This window comes from Triticum dicoccoides, chromosome 1A, assembly GCF_002162155.2.
Source record: "Triticum dicoccoides isolate Atlit2015 ecotype Zavitan chromosome 1A, WEW_v2.0, whole genome shotgun sequence".
Taxonomy (NCBI): Eukaryota; Viridiplantae; Streptophyta; class Magnoliopsida; order Poales; family Poaceae; genus Triticum; species Triticum dicoccoides.
Window position 1 is genome coordinate 601,194,497 of NC_041380.1, and position 15,008 is coordinate 601,209,504.

General features: G+C 43.7%; 1 protein-coding gene across 1 annotated transcript; it reads right to left on the minus strand.

Annotated features, from left to right (window-relative positions):
- Positions 1-6,681: 6,681 nt before the first annotated feature.
- Positions 6,682-9,056, minus strand: LOC119349224 (probable protein kinase At2g41970). Its single transcript, XM_037617260.1, has 8 exons — positions 8,938-9,056; positions 8,535-8,675; positions 8,178-8,431; positions 7,905-8,031; positions 7,534-7,807; positions 7,291-7,423; positions 7,112-7,198; positions 6,682-7,028 (listed from the first exon to the last, which is right to left on the minus strand). Exons 2-8 carry the CDS (start codon positions 8,617-8,619, stop codon positions 6,894-6,896), a joined length of 1,095 nt encoding a protein of 364 aa, XP_037473157.1. The 5' UTR covers positions 8,620-8,675; positions 8,938-9,056; the 3' UTR covers positions 6,682-6,893.
- Between the last annotated feature and the right edge of the window lie 5,952 nt (positions 9,057-15,008).

Consider the following 15,008-nt stretch of genomic DNA (forward strand, 5'->3'; position numbering starts at 1 on the left):
CTCCTTCCTCCTATATATACCTACGTATCCCCAAATGATCAAACACGGAGCCAAAACCCTAATTCCACCGTCGTAACTTTCTGTATCCACGAGATCCCATCTTGGTGCCTGTTCCGGAGCTCCGCCGGAGGGGGCATCGATCACGGATGGCTTCTACATCAACACCATAGCCTCTCCGATGAAGTGTGAGTAGTTTACCTCAGACCTTCGGGTCCATAGTTATTAGCTAGATGACTTCTTCTCTCTTTTTGGATCTCAATACAATGTTCTCCCCCTCTCTCGTGGAGATCTATTCGATGTAATTTTCTTTTGCGGTGTGTTTGTTGAGACCGATGAATTGTGGGTTTATGATCAAGTTTATCTATGAACAATATTGGAATCTTCTCTAAATTCTTTTATGTATGATTGGTTATCTTTGCAAGTCTCTTCGAATTATCAGTTTGGTTTGGCCTACTAGATTGATCTTTCTTGCAATGAGAGAAGTGCTTAGCTTTGGGTTCAATCTTGCGGTGTCCTTTCCCAGTGACAGTAGGGGCAGCAAGGCACATATTGTATTGTTGCCATCGAGGATAACAAGATGGTTTTTTTAATCATATTGCATGAATTTATCCCTCTACATCAACTTAAAGCATTACTCTGTTCTTATGAAATTAATACTCTAGATGCATGCTGGATAGCGGTCGATGTGTGGAGTAATAGTAGTAGATGCAGGCAGGAGTCGGTCTACTTGTCATGGACCTGATGCCTATATACATGATCATACCTAGATATTCTCATAATTATGCTCAATTCTGTCAATTGCTCAACAATAATTTATTCACCCACCGTAAAATACTTATGCTCTTGAGAGAAACCACTAGTGAAACCTATGGCCCCCGGGTCTATCTTCATCATATTAATCTTCCAACACTTAGTTATTTTCTTTGCTTTTATTTTACTTTGCATCTTTACCATAAAAATATCAAAAATATTATCTTATCATATCTATCATATCTCACTCTCGTAAGTGACCGTGTAGGGATTGACAACCCCTTATCGCGTTGGTTGCGAGGATTTATTTGTTTTGTGTAGGTACGAGTGACTCGCGCGTAGCCTCCTACTGGATTGATACCTTGGTTTTCAAAAACTGAGAGAAATACTTACGCTACTTTGCTGCATCACCCTTTCCTCTTCAAGGGAAAACCAAGGCAGTGCTCAAGAGGTAGCAGAGTTCAATGTGCTTCGATCGATCATGCATGACGGGGTTTTTGGCCAGAGAGATCGCTGACTTGTTATCCACCTTGAGCTTCACCACTTCCGTCCCTGTCTCTCTGAACTCGCCGAGCAGTCGTGACAGCCAGATGCCCTGACAGGCCGCCGTGGTCGTAGCCACATACTTGGATTCGTAGTTTGAAAGAGCCACGATCTTGTGCTTCTGTGTTTGCCAGGTCACTTCCCCAATTCCAAGGAGAAACAGGGTGCCGGAGGTGCTCTTTCGATCGTCGATGTCGCCCCCCAAGTCACTGTCACTGTACCCAACGAGCTGAGGCGTGCCCTCCCCTCTGGCATACTTGCACCCCAGCTGAAGTGAGCCGACGATGTACCTCATAATATGCTTGACGAAGGTGAAGTGTTCCTCTGTTGGCGCCTCCATGAACCGCGACACGTATCAGACAGAGAAAGTCAGATCAGGGCACATGTGTACCAAGTAGCGCAGGCTGCCGACGATGCTGCGATACTCTGTTGCATCAACGGCCGGCGCCGTGCTCTGCTTGGACAACTTGAAGTGAGGTTCCATCGGCGTGCGGCACACCATGCATCCTGCCATGCCACTCTTTTCAAGCAGCTTCCGGGCATACGCGCTCTGAGCGATGACAATGCCTCTCGCACTCTGCTTCACCTCAATCCCCATATAAAAACTGAGTAGACCCAGGTTAGACAACTTGAACAGGTTCCGCATCTCACCCTTGAACTTGTTGATTTCCTTGGCATCTGGCCCGGTGATCACGAGGTCATCCACATACACGCCGACGATGAGGCGCGAGGTCGCCGTGCCCCGAGCGCACACCGCGTGCTCTGACGGACACTGTGTGAAGCCCAGCTCGCCCAAGCACGCGTCTAGCTTTGTGTTCCAGGCCCTGGGTGCCTGCTTGAGCCCGTACAAAGCTTTGTCCAGGCGAAGCACCAGGTGCTCCTTGCCGACGGCGAACCCGAGCGACTGCTGCACGTCACCTCCTCCTCAAGCTCGCCATTCAGGAAGGCGGACTTGACGTCCATGTGGTGGACCGCCCAGCCCGCGTTCGCCGCTGCCCAACTACCTGCAGCTTTTCCAGCTTTTCATATTTACTCAGTGCTTACAAGATCTAACTGAAAACCGGGAAAAATGGACGCGAACAGGTTGCGAGTGCTGCCATCCCAGCACTCCTCACTCGTCGCCCGTCATGGCGCCGTGACCATTCAGTCATGCCATCCCACGATCAGGTCAAGGCGCCGCAAAACTAGCTAGCTACTTCGAGGCGCAGCTCGGTTTGTTTCTGACGAAACTGAAGCAAAGTAAACTACTGTCGAAACTGAATTTTTCGACACCTAAAACCCTACTGCTGCTGAACCTGAAGATTACAGCAACAGGGACTACGGGAGGCATCACTGCTACTGAGTAGGTGGATTTAGCAGCTAGTATGACTTTTGTAGGAGAATATGATTTATTGAGGAAGGTGAGAGAAAATTAACAGTTGATGCGCATTAGTGGCTGCATCTGCATATGGAAGAGCTTCGGTCGTGGTGACGGAAGAGCTTCAGTCGTCGTGGCGGAAGAGGTGGCGGCGGAGATAAGAGTTGCGAAGGGGAACGTGATGCTGAGTGGTGACCATTCACATTTCACACCATGGGCAATCACGTACGTACCAAGTATTGGGCCGGACAGCCCAGGAGCAAACTCCTTTTTAGGAATAACAAAATCTAGCCCAAGTGCAAGAGAACGCCCATTGAATCGTAGCCGACTCGCCGGGGAACGAAGCACCTTAGTTGTGTGCGAGACATGGCCATGAAAACTGATGACGTGGACGCACAGTAGATGGCTGATCTGGATAGTCTGTATGTCAAGAGAAATCAAGTAGTGAAGGGCTTCTATTTAAGTATAGTAGATTCCCGTCTTGCTTCCGCATCTTCGAATACTTTGCATGTTTCGAAGACTTCCTTAAAAATCGCCTATTCATACCCCCTCCCCCCTCTAGTCGATAAGTAGCACTTTCACAAACTCAAAGAGAAGCCATGATGTTCTCATTTTATTTGTAAGTTTCATTTTGCAGTACTTCTATTTTCCTTCTCGTCCAAGTTTTTCTCTAGAAACTCGCAGGACATGCACGTCACTGGGAACACATGCACGCAATCCTTAGATTTCTTTAAGATTCATAATCTTTTTTAGTATTAGGCATTTGATTACTGCATGATGGGGTCTATTCATGGGTGCTTTTGTTAGCTTTTGTCAAAGTTACATACGCCATTCACTTCGCTTCCTATGCCTTCTTCTTTTGGCTTTGGAATTTGAATCTTTGTATCCTTTCAATGAAAAGTCCAATCAAATTTTACTTTTCAGATTTGTGCTGCTTGCGACGCGGGCATTGAAATCATGCCAATTTTCAATATGTTTCAACATGTTTTTATAATTCCCTAAGTTTCACCTGCCAAAACTTAATAGGAACAAGTAACAAAATAAAAAGTTTCAAGAACATTCGAGATTTGTCAATGTCATTTCAAACCTTTCCGATGTCAATTTTAATGACGCGAGTGTCGACGCTTAAAAATGGCATGATCGCAAAGAGTGGCTTGAGTCTATAGAAGATGAAGTCAAATTTCTGATTGGAAGTCGCCATTGGATGGCTCTTTTCGAGAAGATCAAGATGGATACAAAGATAGTCCAAAATGGACCTCAGATGCAAGAAGTATGACAATTTTAGAGATGCCCATGTTGACATCAGATTATGAAAAGGCATGAAACATACTTAATATCACCTCGGATGGAAAAAGTTTCAACATGAAAGTTCTTAGTCTCGTTGAATTGGATGATTTTGATAAGCAAATCATCTTCATCTGAGGTCATATGCAAAAGTTGTAGTCAAAACAGTGTAATGCTGCAAAAACTATGGAGATGGCCGGACGTCCAAAACCTCCTGTTGCGATCGGACGGTCCGGAAATTGGGACCATACTATCCGGTCAGGCTCGCCGAAATCATCCAAACCTTCTAGTATGATCGGACAGTTTGATATGGACTTTCGGACAGTCTGTGCCAGATCAAAACTGTAGTTTTTGACGAATCTGATCGGTACAAGGGAGAGTTGGCCTTGAAGATGACCTCGAATTGAAAATGTTCAACGTGAAAGTTGTTCTTCTCGTCGAAACGGTCAAATTTTGTTTTGGGCTCATCTTTGTACGAGATCGTTTGTGGCCTGTGGGACCTAAAAACCGAATTGTTGTCTCAGACTTACCTAAATCCGAGTTCAGTTTAATTTGGAAAGATTTCAACATGATTTGGAGTCATTTTGTTGTACGGGAAGTCCAGTTGCCTCATAAATAGATAAAAGGTGATGGCTGATTGAGCAACACACAATGAAAAAAAATCAATATACTACTTTTTGTTGGTACAATAATTTGCCTTCTTATGTTTTGGAGTTTGTTGCTTACGTGTTTGCTAGTGCACACAGAGTAATAGGTCCCTAGAATCAAGAGGAGTTTGGTTCAAACGACGAAAATAATCCCCTACGTGGCAGTGAAGGTTATCACCGAAGATTATGTTGACAAGAGTGACCCCTCCAAAATTGCTGACGTGAAGCAACTGGTTTGGTGCTTGTCCAAAGGAAGTGACTACGACCGAGAAGATTGAAGACGACGTGAAGACATAGCATTTATTTCGTTGTTTCTCTTCTCCTTATTGAGTCATAGGACTACCGTACTATTAAGCGGGGTGTAGCGTTCGAAGCTTTGTTTCTCTGATGCTAAACCCAAATCCTATGTAAGTTGCTAGAGAAATCTCTTTGTGTTTAAAGCAAATACTTGCCAGCAAGAGACTGTGATCTTCTTCGCTGCGAGAGATTTGTCTTTGACCGAGGAGTTAGTATTACTTCGTCCTCAAGTAATGTTACCGTTGCTCTTTGAAATCCGACCGTTGAGAACGTGTCGGTTGGCCATTGGCTGGATGGCATGTCCAAACTGGTCATTTTTCACCAGGGAAGGCTATGGCTATAAATAGCCACCCCGCACCGGCTTTGTCCAGCGGCTACTTCGTTTGATTGTGAGAAGATTGTTGAGCAACCCTCTCTTCGGAGTGTCCGAAAATTGGGACTAGTTTGTCCGTTCAGGCTCGCCGAAATCATCCAAACCTTTTGTTATGATCGGATAGTCCGATATGGACTTCCGGACAGAACGATCCGGATCGAAACTGCAGTTTTTGACGAATCTGATCGGCACAAGAGAGATTTGGCCTTGAAGATGACCCGAATCGAAAAACGTTAAACATGAAAGTTATGCGTCTCATCGAAACAGTCAAATTCTATTTTGAGCTCATCTTCATCCTAGGTCGTTTGTGGCTTGTGGGACCTAAAAACCGAACTGTTGTCTCAGACTTACCTAAATCCGAGTTTGATTAATTTTGGAAAGATTTGGACGTGATTTGAAGTCCTTTTCTTATATGGGAAGTCCAACCGCCTCATAAATAGATGAAAGATGACGACTGATTGAGCAACACATAATCAAAAAAATCGATTTACTATTTTTTCGTGTTCATCTATTTTCTATCATCTCCCTCGTATCTTTTTATCGTTCTTCGTCGTTCTCCAAGATTGAAGAGCAGCGAAACTCAAGGCCCTAGGGGGGCGAGCGAATCGACCTAGGGCATCTCATAGTCGTTGCGTGCCCTGACAGGGTCCCTCCCGGGCGTGTGGGGTTTTGGTTCCTCAAAAGCGTCCACCGAATTGCTTGCATACCACGCTTCCGGATAGATCTCCTTCGACGTGAGCTGCGGTGCATCACCCTCGATGTTGGAGGTACACGTTGACGTACGTGTTCGTGTGCGAACAGCGAGGATGGCAAGTTTAGTTGACACGTATGGCAATTTCCTAGCAAAAAATACACTAAACACACATTTGTCATGTCTGTCAACTAAATTTTCCATCATCCTGTTACTAAAACTGTCATCGAAAATGATCGATTTACCATGAAAATCCCGAAAGTTCTGGATTTATCGGGGTCCTTGTTTTTTTGTGTGGTCTTTAGTTTGGGAATGGAAAAATGGCAAAGGTACTAGTTATCTTTGCAGAAAACTACTACTCAGAGTGTAAGTACAAGGTGGGCTACGCTCCCCACCCCCCTACTCTAGAATCTTGTTAGGCTTAAATCTTGAATCTTGAAGATTACTCAGACTGTAAGTACAATTTGTCATTTTGCCTCCTCAACTCTCCGTTTGCCCTGTCAACAATGTCGGTCAAGTTCCGCAAATGTACTCTAGTATTTTCTGGGTGAAGCTAGTGTTGATTTTTGCAGGACACAACGGCAACAACTATGAGAGAATTTTTCTCCACGAAATATATCAAGTCCGGTTTGTGTAATACAATAGGCAATGATTTCTTATACTCATTACTTATGTTGAAACCTATGTATTATAGTGTATTGCATACATATCAATTATAAGCATAACCATAAAGGACTGCTACCATAACAAAGTGCATTCTTTTCTGTTCCTGCTTAATTTGTCTACACAATTTTCTGTTAGAAAATTTTGACATGACAAGGTTTTGATCCTGGCACGCCACAGGTGGTCAGCCTGTGGCCTAGACAAATCAAGTAGATGATCTATTTATAAAACACATGGAACCATGCAAGAGTTAATTCAGGATTCTTTGTGCCACCTAGAACTGATTGATCAGGGTCTCGGTGCCTCGGTGGTGGGTCCAGCCGGTTTTTGGTTGAGAAGGGGTTGTATTGCCTTCACGACGATTGTCATGTTCGGTCTGAAGTCGGATTCGTACTGAACGCACAGCGCTGCCACTGCTGCTAGCTGAAAACATGAAGAGAAGCAACTTCAGCAAGGACACGTACTGTTAAATTTTGTAGTTTGCACGATTTGCTACAATATCGTACCTTGGCGACGGCTTTTGGTGGGTACTCACTGTTGAGCTTTGGATCAACACATTGCTTTACTTTATCTTCGCTCAACCTTGGAGTAGCCTGCCTCAGAGGATTAAGAAACATATATATGTAAGACCATGAATGACGATACACCAATGACAAGTTTATTCGAAGGGTATTAAATACAATACCCAAGTAACAAGACTTTGCTGCCCTTTGGGCATGGTGTGATCGACCGGTTTTCTTCCTGTCAGTAGTTCTAGTAGGATCACACCGAAGCTGTAGACGTCACTCTTTTGGTTGATTTGCCCTGTCATAGCATATCTGAATATTACCAAATCCCAAACAGCAAAATGTGAGCAAGGTAGCAAAACCGAGAGCATATATAAATTTGATATGTCAAAGAAAACACAATATCATCCGGCTGGTCTTACTCTGGTGCGTGGTATCCAAATGTTCCTAGCACACGAGTCGAGTGTAACCGGGCAGCGGATTCCGTACCCTGGTTTGTCAGGTTGAAGTCGGCAATCTTGGAGCTGAATTCGTCAAATATTAGGATGTTACTCGACCGAATATCTCGATGAACAATCGATGGTTGGACTTTCTCATGTAGGTACTCTATTCCCCTCGCGGCTCCGTAAGCTATCTTGACGCGCTGAGCCCAGTTGAGCACCGGCCCGGGTTCAGCGCCCTGCACTCCTTTCTTGCCTGCACGGGCCGGTAAGGTAAGAATGTTAATTTAGCAGGCAGGCGGTCACCTTGACATAGATAGATGCAAATTAACATTGTGGTAGAGTAGACGCACCGTGCAAGATATTATGCAAAGAACCCATGGTCGCAAACTGATAGGCCAGCATGCGGTTGCCATCCTCCAAGCAATAGCCCAGGAGTTCCACGAAGTACTCGTTCTTAAGCTTGGAGACCATTGCTAGCTATGGCAATGAGATCGATCATGAGAAGAATCCAAATCCAAAGGAAATGAATCAACCAATATATTTGACCAGATTAATTTGGTGCGGCAGTATGGGATCATCATGGATCAGATCATCTGAGAGGATGATGCATGCTTGGCACGCACCTGAGCAGAGAATTCTGAGTCGGACTCCTGCGAGGCGCTGGGGTCGAGCTTCTTGATCACGGCGGGGCGGCCATCGCTAAGGGTACAACTGTAGACGCGGCCGATGGAACCCTCGCCGATGAGGGCCTTGTCGCTGAAATTGTTGGTCATCTTGTTGAGCTCGTCTAGCGGTATCGCCGGCACGTCGATGGTGAGCACCTTGGGCGGCCCTCCGGGCCTCGTGGCGCCGGGCCCCCTCGGCCCGCCTCTGTTGCCTGCGCCAAAGTCGTTTCGTTCATAAAAAAAGCTGTGATCAGATCCAGCGCCCTGGCCGATTGATATGAGCTATGAGCGGCGACGATGATTATGAGTGGATACCGGGAGCGTTGACGTTGGGCGGCGGAGCGGCTTGGTTCGCCGGCGGGCCGTAGGTGTCCTCCTCGGCGCTGCCGCAGCAAGACATTGTTCTCGCCGGCCGGACACGATGGGTTGGTTTGGGGGCGGTCAGAAGATCATGACCTGGATGGACGTACGCATTCCCAACAACAGAATAGGATCGATCAACACATCCTCCAATCTCCAAAGAAAATAAATTGGATCAACGAGTACAATGTGGAATAGATGATCTGATCCAGAACTAATTCAATCAAGATTTCGAAAATCTTGCAATGAGCCAATGAGGATCTTGCTAGATCCTCCAATCCCCAAAGAAAATAAATTGGATCAACGACACAATGAAAGAAAAACAACCCGGCTATTTTCAATCTAGTATGAGCATTACCTCCCCGAAAAATTCCCACCGGAGAATGGTCGTCGGTGGATCAAGAACAGCGGCGGTGTTTTGTTTCCGGGTAAGAGATTAGTGGTGGCCAAGGGTGGGGGCTCCTTTTTTCGCGCCAAAGGAGGCTCCTGTTCCGCTTTAACTGGCTCCTTTACTTTGTGCTCCTGCCGTATCCTATTATTGGCATGCGAGATGTTACATCATGAGAGTGAGAGCGCCGTTCCTTGCAAAATGGTCGTCTTCCTCCTTGAGGATTTTATATATTGTTATTTGTCCACATAAGCACTTTTGACTATCAAATTATTATAATAACTGAATGTACACATAAAAATTAATATGTTATAATTTGAAGATGAACTTTTCAGGTGGCCCACGTGCAAAGTGCAAGATCTATGCACGAGACCAGACTCGCTGCATGTGCAAGTGTGTAAGGGCGTGTTCGGTTGCGTGCATAACACCCAGCCAGGCCCTTGGATGCAATTTTGAGCCACTTGGTTACCTGCGCATGTGGTTTGTCCTGCAGAGCAGGTACTCGAAGTAGCCCAGAGCTAGTCTCTCGATGAACGTCCGAATTAACTGTTTCCAACGAGTCAGGCCCGTGTAAGGGCGCATGCGGTTGCACGCGCAGGGGACGAGCGGGAGACATGATGCTGTTTCCCGAAGTCGCGCCCCTTATCTCAGTGCTCACTCTCCCCTCTATCCATTGTGACTCTCTCACCGGCGATGGCGGCGTGCATCGGCGAATCAAACATCTGGACGATGAGCACAGGCGGCGACCACCGCCTTCATGATCCCTTCTTCACCCTTTCGTCAATGGAAGTAAGCCCTTGTCTGCCCGATTTAGGGAGTCATGCAGGTATTGATTTAGAGTTGGGGGCTTCGGTTTGGGTTTTGAGTTGGGTTTAGGGTTAGATTTCGGGTTTCAAATGACTTGAATAGGGTTTCAATTCAGGGTTTCATACGGCTCAATTAGGCTTGCCTTGATCCAAGAAATTAATGTGTTTTCGTTAGTATGTCGGTTTGTGTTAACTATCTTTTTATGGCTCTGTCGGCGCTATTATGACTATGCATGCTAATGTAGTGTGAATGCTTGTTCAAATTGCTAGGCTCTGCCTAGGTATGTGTGTGCACGCGTGTGCAGTTTGGTAACCTCACCACTCGGAGAAGAGGTTACCACATCACAGTCTTGAATACAACCAAACACTAGCACGTTCTCGCAACCAAACGACATGCTAGTGGTTCGCCTCTAATGCAGGTTGGGGCTTTATGGGCAATTAAACTAGGCACGAAACATGGTTTTGAGCCCGCATTAGCTCAAGCAAGTTGAACCCAGGCACAAATGCATGGAGGCCAAAAATGATGCAAGTAACCAAACATGCAGTTAAAAAATCCAGTCGGTCGGAACCTATTTTCACCGTTGGATTGGGGGAGGCCCGCCTCGAACCAACATCACCAAAGCGTGATAGAGGAGAGGGGTGCACCGCCGCAAGCCAGTGCCATCGCGGAACATCGTCCCTCACCACCTGTACGTCATCAAGACGTCATCCACCGCCACCAGCAAGGCCTGCGGCACCCTCCGTAGCGACGCTAAGCCGAGCCCCACCCACTCGATGCCATCACAGCCAACCACCGCAAAGACCAGCACAACTCTGCCCCATCACAGTTAAGGAGATCCCGAGCTGCTATACCTTGTCAGGAATGTGACACACCTCCTAAGGCCCACGCCAATGTAGCCTTCACCGCCTGCCGCCACCGCACACCAGATCTCAGCAGAGCTTGCACCGCCGCCGAACGCCACCACCAGCATGAACCTCCACTTGCCATGTGACCTATATATCATGATGCCGTTGCACCTACGCACCTCACAAACGTGCCACATCCTGGCCTGTCGGAGCCGCCCCGGCTTGGCCCGAGCACACGAGGAGATGAAGTTGCCTCACCGAGCTCCGGCAAAGCTTTCCCAATTATCGGTCCCGCTAGCAGCGGCGGGGAATGGGGAGGGAGGCAGAGAGGAGACGGGCGACAGCGCGTTAGAGGTTCCCTTCATGTAGCGATGTGGTTGTCTCGTCGGAACATAGATAGACATATCAGATCGTGGAGGCCTAGAGGGACTTTGGACTGGTTGCAGTTTAGTAGTACTGGGTTTATTTGTTTTTTAAAATGAAAAGAGGACATTTTTATAGCCATCTCTGATCGAAGTGAATTGACTTACATCCTTTTCTTTAGACTTTGTATGTTTGACTAATTTCGATGATGTTTTTATCACACGTGTTTATGTCCAAGGGCGAGTCCTGTAAATCTAGTCTCTTTTTCATTAACATTTGAAAATCCTGGGGCGGGGTTCATCGAAAATAAAATTATAGCCGCCAAATGAGAAAAATAGCGAGTGTGCCTCCACTGGACTTGAGCTCCTAATTGGAGCCTTTGGCACCAGCTAAGCTCGTAGCGCCCACAACTCGCCTCATGTGTGGCCCAGCGCTCACTCGCGCGGTGCCGCCACGTTCGCTCGTGTGCCTTCATCACTAGCTCGCTTCTTTTTCTTTCCCTTGATTTTTTCATGGTTTTCTTTGTCGTTACTGTGTTGTTCACTAAAAAACGGGTTGCTAGTTTTCTAAATTAATAAATGTTGATAATTAAGAAAGGAGTTTAAAAAAGTTTCTTGATTTGAAATTTTTCAAATTCGATAAAAAGTTTGAGAATTTGAAAAAAAATCGATGGCTTTAAAAAACATGAATTTTTAAAGAATTTCCGGATTTGAAAAATATCAATGAGTTTTCAAAAAGTTCATGTATTTAGAAAATAGAGCGAAAATTGGCAAAAATTTCACACATTTTTTAAAATGTTAAAATATTTGAAAATTGTTCACAATTACCAAAAAGGTCATGAACTCGAAACGGAAAAATCATGGAATTTAATTAAATACAAAAATGAATAATAAAAATAATAAAAAGAGAAACCAATAAACAAAAACTTGTTGGGAGCTTCTAGAAGCTTGACAAAACAGATAGGAAGCTTCTAGAAGCTTAAAAAAACTGGACCAAGGAGCTCATACATGGTCCAGCCCGCTGACCACACACATGTTTACATGGGGTGTGACCAGCTATAAAAAGAGTTGAAACCAATTCTACGGGCGCCAAATAGGGATTCAAGTGACTAGCTACCCAGGGAGCGGGAGATATACCGGTTGGTCCCAGCCGCTAAGACTAAGAGCAGGTATTGCTAGAGTTAGAAGCAATCCGATTCTTTTAAAAAATAACAAACAGTTTTAATTTTAGATCGTGAGCACGAGAGCTGAAATCAATATATTCTATTTGCAAAGATTTAATTGTTTTCTCCTATACTTTTCTTGCTAATTGTTTCCCCTAGCTTTTGTCTTTTGTGTCATCTACATCTTATTTTCTGAATAGAAAAATGGTGGAATGTACCTTTAATTAGTGGAGAATTAATTGTTTGAATCAAACACGTATAATCTGCACATACATTCTACTAGTATTGGTACATGTGCAATGCACTCTTAAAATTAATAGATTCAATGCAAAAAAAGTTTTTTTTGCAGACATAAGGATGCAGAATGTAAGAATTGGAGAGTTGGCCATTAGTATGTAAGCCCACCTTTTTGTTGAAGTATGCAAGCCCACCTTTTTGTTGAAGTATGCAAGCCTACCTTGATGACAAAGAGAAGAATTCAAAATTTGTACTACTTTAATTTCTCATCTTCGCGAGAGTTATGCCTCGCACTTTCCGAGATAGAGCTCCGTCTGGCCCAATAATGTGGAGCCTTTCACTGGTTTTCACCTGTTTTGAGAAGGGATCATCCCAAAAAATCTGTGTCCAGAAAGTTTCTCACTTCTTTCTGTGTTTTTATTTACAGTTTTTATTTTTTGGTTTTCCTGTGTTTCTTTATTAGTTTTTTCTTATTTTTCTTTGTCTCAAAACGTGTATACTTTTATTAATACACATTATACATTCTGCATATACATGTGGGACATGTTTTTGGTACACCATTAATATATTTCAAATACACGACAAACATTTATTCTAATACATGTTTTAACATTTTCCCGAAAACATGTTGAATGGTTTTTTCAAATAAACATTAAACTTTTCTGAAATCGTACTAAACATATTCTCTAAGTTATGTAACGTTTTCTTACATTGTATTCATCTTTCAAAAAATCACGAACATCTTTCCAAAACATAATATTTTGTAAATGTCACAAACATTTATTTGAATTTTATAATTATTTTCATAAAATTGCGTGAACATTACGTTTACACTGTATTAACATTTTTTAACAAATGTCATGAAATGTTTTCTGAATACATGTTAAACTTTTTTTGATGTACACATTGAATAATGTTTTTTGAATAGTACCAATTATTTTTACAAGATTAAGCGAATGTTTTATTTACATTGTATTAACATTTTTATAAAAGTTTCACGAACATATTTTTGAAACATGTGAACCTTTTTTAATGATACAAATTATTTTTCAAAATTACATCCATACTTTTTAAATGCTTTTACCTTTTTTTGAAAAGCATGAATATTTTTATATTGGGATGAATGTTTTTGAAAAATTGCGTGAACAGTTTTTTTACATTGTGTTAACATTTTTTTCTAATTCACGGTGAACTGTTTAATAAATTTTAAGTAAATTAGGTTTTGAATATGAACAAAAGTAAAAAAAGGATACAAAGAAAAAAATGATTGATTCACAAAAAAAAATGAATGAACGAGAAGCAAGGAAGAAATAACAAATGAACAAGCAAAGACAAAGCTACTAGGGGACCCAATATTACTGACGCAGGGCGCCCTCCTAAGGCGAGACCTCCTTTTGTCTGGTTGCGGGTGAGACAAAGCAGTGCCCTCTCTTCTTTTCATTCTCCTCCTCCGAATCTGCTTGGGCTCAGCACATCTTCGGTTAAACTACAACATGGTCCAAGAGGTATCAAGTATGGCATTTTTTTTCTGCGAAGGGCGAGGTGATGGTTCGAGAACACCGTTGAAGCAGCTGTAATCACTATTCACCATGAAACTTGTTGCTCCCAGCCAGTGGATATAGCAGAACAACGGTTAGGGTTGTTGCTACAGGTCCAATTCAAAACTGATTTACTATGTAATTGTATAGATAAGAGCATCTTCAATAGCTTCCCCATAATAGGGAACCAAAACATGCTTGGAGTTAAACTTTCGACACCAAAAAGTGATTTTTAGGGCACCAAAAATTGAGCATCTCCAACAGCTGCCCTAAAGTAATGCTAGACGTACATAAAGTTGGTACGTGATTTACGTAATGAGTAACGTGGGAGGTTTTACCCGCAAAAAAAAACATGGAAGGTTCTAACTGGATCGGTAGGAAGGGAAGGTCCCACCCCCGGTGAAATTCAGGGGGCCCGATAGGTTTAGTTGGAAATTTCCGTAGGCCTTGGTAGTCACTTTCGTAAGTGTACGATCATCGTTCTTTTCTTTCCCAGATGGTGGGAAGGGATGGCACGATTGACTGACCCAACGGGAGAGTGGCGAAAGAAGCGGTCTAGTCGTTGCTTCATTTGTTTCCACAAACTAGAAGGAGAAGGACAACAGAAGAGCCGTAACTCGTTTTTACACGCACAGAAAATTCTGCGTCCAAGTGTTCTCGCGTGACTTGATTGGCTGCATGTCTGACAATGCTCTTTCTTTTTTCCTTAATGTCTGGCAATGCTCTTGTCTAGAAAGCTATAGCTTTCATCATAATTCGTATGAACTTCTCAGGTCAACCTACAGCGTCCATGGAATGAAAGTTGCATATCTGGACAATGTTTCGGTCCACAACATCCACCGGACTTGCTGCGCAAACGTGTAAAGAATCCGGTATGCACGCCCCGGGTAAAAGGCATGTATACATGGAGAATCATCACGTACGATTCAATACATGCATGTACTAACCTTCTCCCGATTTTCAATTACTATACTATACAATCTCATATGTGTACCATGCAACTCTTTTTACTTCACATATTAGATTTATCTTAAGTCAAACTTTGTAAAGTTTACCAAATTTATATTACAAATATCGACATCTACAACA

Excerpts from the sequence above, each read along its gene's own strand:
- LOC119349224 (XM_037617260.1), bottom strand. The coding sequence starts at position 8,619 with ATGTCTTGCTGCGGCAGCGCCGAGGAGGACACCTACGGCCCGCCGGCG. Across the intron at positions 8,032-8,177 it reads ACTCAGAATTCTCTGCTCAG|CTAGCAATGGTCTCCAAGCT; the intron begins GTGCGTGCCAAG and ends TCATTGCCATAG. Across the intron at positions 7,199-7,290 it reads AGCAAAGTCTTGTTACTTGG|GCTACTCCAAGGTTGAGCGA; the intron begins GTATTGTATTTA and ends CCTCTGAGGCAG.